We start from the raw sequence: 7987 nt of genomic DNA, 5'->3' as shown, positions 1-7987 counted from the left end.
TTGTTTACTTTTTCATGCAGGTATGTGATGGAAACGATAAGGATGAACACTGATTTGCAAACGCAGCCTCTCTGCTTATCTATGAAGCCAAAGTACGTTGATTCTACTCTGCGGAAGCAAGTTGAGATGACGAAACAGTTTCAACATGAAAATGAACCCGTACTCTACCCTCGCATGAACAAGTTTAAGGCAGAAATTCTTACTTTCAAAAACTCAAAGGACATCGGTGAACCGAAGCCCCGAATCACGGACCCCGCTGCGGAAAATGGACACCGCGATTGCTACAGCAGACAAACATCGAGCGAGTCAAGCTCGCCGGCGGGAAATCAAGACAGAGAGTCCGGCCAGTCGTCGATCGAATCTCCAATCTCTATGAAAGGCGAAAGTGGATGGGGAAGGCAACAGGGTAAGACATTAACTCAAATAACATAAGGAAGTCTCCACAATCTTTTGTCTAATAAATTAAAATATTTTTTTTTTAGAAACAAACAAAACTAATTTCAATCACAAGACTTTTTCAACTTCCCCATCAAGTTCAGGAAGCAAAGATCTTTGGCGGCCCCCAGTGGAAGCCTTAAATTCAACCGGAAAAGGTAAAAACATAAAAAGTTAAAATCATAAAAAATGTAAAAAAAATAAAATTTTGTGGCAAAATTATATTTTTTTGTGCGATATACATTACATATTAATTGCAATGCATGAATTTTATTGAAATAAACGTTTACCAGTTGGCCACGTCGAACCCCCGCGTCAAAAACGTCCGAAACTTTCAACCCTCGGTACAGCAATGATGCCGGAATGGAACAATTATGCGCTGCAACAATTAATCGGTGAGTGGTTTGACTGTTGGATTTGACTTTGTCTGTCACAGTATCAAATGGCATTGCCATGCGTGAGGATATGTGTGTACAATTACTGTATTTGGAAACGTGAGGTGAAATTTATACACAAATTGAAACCCGGGAATATATCAACAAAAATTACATTATACAATTTTACTAAACGTAATTTAAACAGTATTACTTCAAATGGCTGTAAGACCTTATAAATCAAATATTTTAAATAAATTTGTATATTTACATGCGTGGTAACTGATAAAAAGCATAAAGTTTGTGAAACAGAACACCGTGCTATATAGCGAATGTTAGTTGCCCCGCCACGCGAAAGGACAAATACGTTTCATTCAATTATATAATGTCATTGATTTTGATTTTAGCAAAAACTCAACTCTTGAGGTTTCCCACTATCTACAATGCGCATGCGCAGTGGCAGCAAAATGTACAGCAGAGCACGTACGAAAATAACAAAGGTAATTGTCTTTTTTTATATTTGATTAAACAAATTCGATAACTTTCCAAATCGAGATTATAAACTCTGTACATTTCAGTCCCTCCCCCGCAAATGATGAATTTACATCACTTTGCGCAAGCTCAAAATATTTCTTCGTTCCTTCGAGCCTTTCCATTTTATTCAGGTAAGAAACGTATGTGTGTCGTCTTGCCATTTACCGAATATTACGTGTCAAGGGTGGCTACTCCCTTGCCGCTTCACCCAGTTTTAACGCTTTGTTTTGCATTTTTATCTTATCACTGAACGCATCGTTTATAATAACCGGTAAACAATGTCGCGCTTCTGTCAGTCACTGCCCCTCTTGTATGTTAAAGTGTTAATTTTTGCAGGGTTGCCAAGCTTATTGAAACACCGTTCCCTAATGGGCGATAACGCTACCACCAACGCCGTTCTTAACCACAAACAACTTGTCGAGAACATACGGGAGCATCACGCGAAAGTGACATCTCAAGCGCCTATGTTGGGCAACTTATTTTTCCCGAATACTTTGGGGACAACTGCGAGTAATCCACAACCGCCGCCATTTATGAGCCAACCAAACTGTTATCATTCAAATGAACAGTTTACGTGTGGACAGTGCAACAAAGACTTTACTACAGCGCATGGATTAGAGGTAAATAATAATGTATGAGACTTATTCCGCAAAAATTCACTAACTATGAAAGCAAATTCAATAAAACTGTATTTTTATTTAATACCATTCTGTAAATCTATACACAAAAAAAATTTGCTTAGCTTGTAATTATACTGTTCGCATTTATATATAAAATAAACTGCTTATTTGAATAATAACAACTATATAGTCGGGTGGGCGAAGATGGGACACATATTCATTTTATTTTCCAAACCGCATTCTTTCTAAACCGTAATTATAAATCCGTATTATCATGGCTTTCATAGGTTGTTGTTAAAACACGATCAGAATATATGGATGTTCTTTGCTAAAGGTGTCCAAGCATCTTATCCCACAGTATTATACATCGGTGCACAATTACATTTTTTAACCGCTTTCAGTCAAACATATACTAGGTTATCATACATAGCTTTATTTTATAAAGTATCATTCATATTTAGTCCATACACTTTTGCATTTATATATTTTGTGTATTTCCATCCCAGGTCCACGGTAGACGAGCGCATTCAGGTGATCGAACATTCAACTGTGACGTTTGCAGCAAATCCTTTGGCCATGCTGTAACTCTGGGTCAGCATAAGGCAAGCCATAATAGGGAAAAGGTAAAACACGATCATTTTATCATTGTAATATAGAATTAGAGGGAAAAAACATTTTTTTATTCCATTTTCTCCTACTGTTTGGTAGTAAACAAGCAACACTCAAAGAATTAAAAAATCGTATCCTCACGACTCCCAAACACGGTTGTTAGTTGTTTAAAACACGATTAGGATATTTAGAATGTTGTGCTGTAGGTACCGGTTTCAAACGGGAACCGGGAGGATACGGTTTTCTGTTTACTACCAAATAGGACGGGAAAATGGAATGAAAATTTTCCACACTCTAAAATTTACGTCGGTAACCACCACCTATATAACTCAACTATATTTTCAGGTATTCGAATGCCATATCTGCCACAAAACCTTCAAACGTTCGTCTACTTTATCCACCCACCTCCTAATACACAGTGATACTCGTCCCTTCCCATGTCCTTACTGTGGGAAGAGGTTTCACCAAAAGTCAGACATGAAGAAACATACCTTCATACATACAGGTATAATGAATGAATGAATGAATGAATGAATGAATGAATGAATGAATGAATGAATGAATGAATGAAACTTACTTTATCCTCGCGTGGCCGAAAACTACAGCCGTTATCACACGGGTTTAACACCTCGTGCCAACTTACAAGTTACCATGTATGTTCCTTCGTCGGTAATTATGACCGTTTAAATTTTTCCTACTATTGCAAAGAAATACATATTTGAACTGGATTTTAATAGGAATTGTACACGTGTCTAATTAATAGAGTTTGAAATAAACTAAAATTTATAAAGCATTTTTCAAAGAGTAGAGAAAATACTTAGCACATGTCATAACGTAACTTAAAACATTTTATTTAATATTTTATTTGAAATTAAAAAAATAAATAAAACATTTCATCTAGAATGTTTAAAACTGAGTACAATAATCGCTCTTTTTATTAAACAGGTGAGAAGCCGCACAAATGTCGTATTTGTGGAAAGGCCTTCAGTCAGAGCTCCAATCTCATTACTCACATGCGAAAACACACGGGTTACAAACCCTTTGCCTGTGATGCTTGCGACCGCGCTTTCCAAAGAAAAGTTGACCTTAGGCGGCACAAGGAATCACAGCATAACGTTAAACAATAAGGTGTAGAACTATTCTTTTGCTGTTGGTCTTGAGACGTTAAATTAGCGCTGCCGTGTCGGAGTATTTTTGGCAATCATTTTCGAAAAAGTATGCATTAAAGGCAATGCAAAGAGCGACTTTTTAACGATGGTTTATATTTACTGCTTTTGGCCATGCTGGTATTGCATGCTTATAAAAGTAAATACCTCTAATTTACTGTCAAAAGCGCCAAGTTTGAAAAAGCACAAAATATTAACGCCTTATTGGTTGGGTACACCACATAACTTAAAACTGCTATGTATTGATTTTACACTTTTGTTTTTACAGTTGCCACAATTTTCGGTGTTTTTTGATGGTGTAATTATTTTGACGTTTTAATTATGTGCAAAAAAGTTCCTTTTTGGTCACGTGCCGCCTATTTCTCGATTTAGCACTGTGACGTCATATGTTGCCTTTATTGTTGTGAATTATGACGTCAAACTATTATCAAATAAACAGAACTATATATATATAGCTTTAAAATTTGTCCTTTTACAAAAAATCGTTCGTTTTTCTGTATAGAATCAGTTCTTTCTATTTCGTAACAAACTGACCTATAAGTAGCAGATAAGCATTAGTATAAGTAGGGTGGGGGAAAGTGGGACGCATTTTCATTCTATTTTCTGGTCCCATTCTGTAGTAAACAAAGAACATTCGAAGAAATATAAAACCGTTTCCCCATGACTCCTATAGACCGTTAATTGCTTAAAACACGATCGAGATATTTTAACATTATGTGCTAAAGGTGTCCGGTCTTTTCCCACCCTACTGTATGGCGTAGAAACGTCTGATTTTTGTACAGGTCCATTTATTTCATTTTAACAGCATGATATCATTCAAACCCGCATATTCATTTAGTGTTGGATTAATAAGACGCGAAGGTGTAATACGAATTAGGAATTTGCCAAAGTAAAGTAATACAACCCCAAGCCCCATTGGCATTGTCGAAAATTAAATATTTGTCGAAGTTATTTAATATCGGTAAAGTGGATATAAGTGGAACTAGATACGTAGCCGCGAACTGATAATCAATTTCATAAAAATAAATTTGGCAATTGCGCGCAAAAATTTACAATCGAAAATGCATAATTCATCTGGACGACGAAATTGCTTATAACATGCCCCGCGATTAAATGGCCAAAGCAAATTTCTCGGAATTTCTTTGCCCTTGGAAAAGAATCCGTTACCCATACATTATTCAAACACACGAAGTCGCTTGTAACGACGCATATAGGAGTCGGATCCACTTTATAAAATTAAACTTTCGGACGTATTTTGATTAAATTCGCAGCGTTTTAAGGCGAGCTGATTAAAGTAATTTGAGGGTAACAACAAATAGGCGATTTTCATAAAACATTAATTCGATCCACGTAACCATAGATGCAATATACCGCAGTGACAAAAGGCGCAAGTGTCATTTTTGTCGGTTGACTTTCGTTTAAAATAAAACTGACTAAAAAAAACCTAAATTCGTTGTTTGCCTTTACTTGACCCGGGTGCAAAACCGCGAACTCTTGCCGTACATCGCTGTAATGCTTGTAAACTTTTAAATCTGATTATCTTGCTCGAAATCAGTGTTACATTTCCGAAACGGAGACCCCGTGATTTTGGGTAGAGGCTCTTGCAGGTGCGAATTTCGTTGCATTATACGGATTCTTGTGGAGATTATTCGTTATTTGATCGACCTTGAGATGCCTATGTACATCCATAACACATTGTTATATCCGTGCCGTGACGCATTAGATGCACCTTAAGTAATGGTTGGCTAAGCTGTTTGAACCGAAGAAGCCTTTGTACGCATGCAGATAACTAAGGCATATTGTGCAATCACTATTGGGACAACTTTGCGGCGGAAAAAATTATTTGAAAATTTAGTTTGAGGTCTTTCAGACTCATAAAGACTGTCTGTAGATTTGCAATGACGGCTCGTTATAAGGTAAATAATCACTTTGGTACCGAAATCACAAATCACTTAGAGACCGTCTTTATCCAGATTTTGTTTTGTTTTTGACACCCGATCCACCTCGTTCGTTGCTATCTCTGCAAATTACGATACTTATGGCGGATTTGCTTGTTGCATCGGCGCAGGATCTCAGATATCCAGAGCAATTTACGGATTTTGGTTAAAATACGATTCCCCATTGCGAAAACACAGCTGCGCGACAGGGGGCATTACACATAGGTGTGAATCTCAAAGGGTCGAACATATTATATTAATATTTGATGCGAGTCATGACGAAAACGTGGGCTCTGAGTTTGTAACAAGGCGAGTAACGATATGTAAAACTCTTGTCCCTTTTGAATGACAGGACGCAGAAATATAATATCTTCTTATGAATTATTCTAAGTTTAACTACGACGCGACGCTTTGCTGGTTTGAAAATCTTTACGAAATCAGTGACTGCTGCACTCTCAACTGCTGCTCGGCGGAGTCGGTTTTAAACAAAGCGGCATTAATATTTCAGCTGTCGTAATACAACAGACTTGGAGCGCTTCGGCCACAGTCAGATTGAAATGCCACCGTTAAACTACCGTGGAATTAATTACAAGGATCTAGATTAAACAATTAGGGCTTGACGCGAAAGCAAAAGCCACCTAACATCTTTTCCATGTCAGAAAGATTGAAATTCGAACTTCCAAAAATGTGTTTTGCCCAAAAAAGCATAATCTAATTCTTACAGCAGACGATTTGTCGTATAGTACTTAAGATGGGACATCTTTGGAACATAGAGATATCTGTAGTATGTCGTGCTTTAGCACATAATATCCAAACATCCTGATCGTGTTTTAAACAAATAACAACGTTCTATGGAAGTCATAAGAAAAAAAAGGCTTTTTAATTCATCGAATGTTCTTTGTTTACTACCGTGAGTCGAGAAAATATAGAATGAAAAAGAGTCCCATCTTCCCCAACCCTACTATATATTATATTACAGTTAAATGATTATTTAATTGAGACTTTAAATACGTTAATTGTTTTCTTAACTGTGTGCCGGTTTAAACTTGTTTATGTAGTTTTATCTTTGTGTGTTCTATTTTATTTTTAATGTATATTTAATTAAACTTAATTCAATCGCTTCTACTAACAAACAATAGAATATATTTTACGAGGCGGGAAAACTGAATACGGTAAAGAAATCGGTCATAAGGATAGGAATGCATTGCTGTAAGCCAACTATAGGCGAGCCATCATTAGGCCTCCTGATATGCTAAACTGGGTCCTTTACGTGTCCCAGGTGACGACATAATCGTTAGGTGACGACATAATCGAAACAAATCACCAACCTCCAATCATAATCGTCCGGCACGAATCCAGTTTCAATAATTTATGCGGCGACTTTTGTTGGGCGGGGGGTGGACCGTGTAACGCTTAATCACGAAAATCCCTCTTTTGTATGCGGTTCTACGTCGAATAAGCGAGCTATTGAAACCGATCGGCGTCAACTTAGATACGAGCATCAAGTATTCATGAAGTCGCTTTTATTCTACGTTTATTTTGCCGATGCGCCGTGTTTTATCCGTAAGCTAGGCTCGCTGAAACTTAAGTTATAGTGGGACCGGGTGCACCGCGGCCGCACGCGAATTCAATCATCATCCGACATGAAAACGTTCAATTATTATCGTATCTTATAACAAGCAGTGGATTTGATGTGCTGAATAATTAATAGCGGCTTCAGGTCGCGCTGCTTTATCCTATCTACGAGGCGCCGGACGACAAGTGGAAATTGCCACTCATTATGCACCCCTTCCCGAACACGCGGTTTGTATTGCTCGGCGTATAGGTTTGTGACGTCATAAAGATGGCCGCGCGCTTCCATACGGCACGCGTCGTGACGTCATCAATTAACACAACCAATAACACACCCACCGCAGCAGGTGAGAAAGCGTAAGTACACAAGGGATTAATTAAAACAATCATTAGCGACGGTGGCAGCGGTCTGGCTGGCGAAAAGAGCGAGTGTTGCGTATACGTTTGAATCTCTAGCTTCCCCCCGCAGCAGCCAGTCCTTGGGTAAAATTACCGAGCAAATAAAAGGGTTCGCCTGATTACCAGACGCCCGATACCCAACAGTAGCATCATTTTTACACTGGTCACTACATACTGGACACGGGTAAGTAAACATAAATGACACTCCACAATTAAAGTGGTAAACAACGTGTTCAGGAACGCCATCCAATTTCACGTATCAGTTTTATGGAGAAATCTGTTTACATGATTTATGCTTTTTTTCCGGACATGCGCAAATATTACAAGCTATGGATTTTCGG

The 7987-nt window shown here is 37.9% G+C and overlaps 1 protein-coding gene across 1 annotated transcript; it reads left to right on the top strand.

The window, feature by feature from the left end:
• Positions 1-4088, top strand: LOC100180996 (fez family zinc finger protein 2-like). The gene is made up of 9 exons (XM_002127135.3): positions 1-406; positions 483-593; positions 729-830; positions 1217-1309; positions 1388-1474; positions 1680-1963; positions 2470-2586; positions 2918-3077; positions 3518-4088. Exons 1-9 carry the CDS (start codon positions 28-30, stop codon positions 3697-3699), a joined length of 1515 nt encoding a protein of 504 aa, XP_002127171.2. The 5' UTR covers positions 1-27; the 3' UTR covers positions 3700-4088.
• The last annotated feature ends 3899 nt before the right edge of the window (positions 4089-7987 follow it).

This window comes from Ciona intestinalis, chromosome 2 (genome assembly GCF_000224145.3).
Source record: "Ciona intestinalis chromosome 2, KH, whole genome shotgun sequence".
NCBI classification, from domain to species: domain Eukaryota; kingdom Metazoa; phylum Chordata; class Ascidiacea; order Phlebobranchia; family Cionidae; genus Ciona; species Ciona intestinalis.
The sequence above is the reverse complement of the archived record's forward strand: the minus strand, read 5'-3'. Positions and strand labels throughout refer to the sequence as shown.

Coding starts and splice junctions, on each gene's coding strand:
- LOC100180996 (XM_002127135.3), top strand. CDS start 28: ATGGAAACGATAAGGATGAACACTGATTTGCAAACGCAGCCTCTCTGC. Junction 1,310..1,387: donor CACGTACGAAAATAACAAAG/GTAATTGTCTTT, acceptor TGTACATTTCAG/TCCCTCCCCCGCAAATGATG. Junction 2,587..2,917: donor CAAGCCATAATAGGGAAAAG/GTAAAACACGAT, acceptor CTATATTTTCAG/GTATTCGAATGCCATATCTG.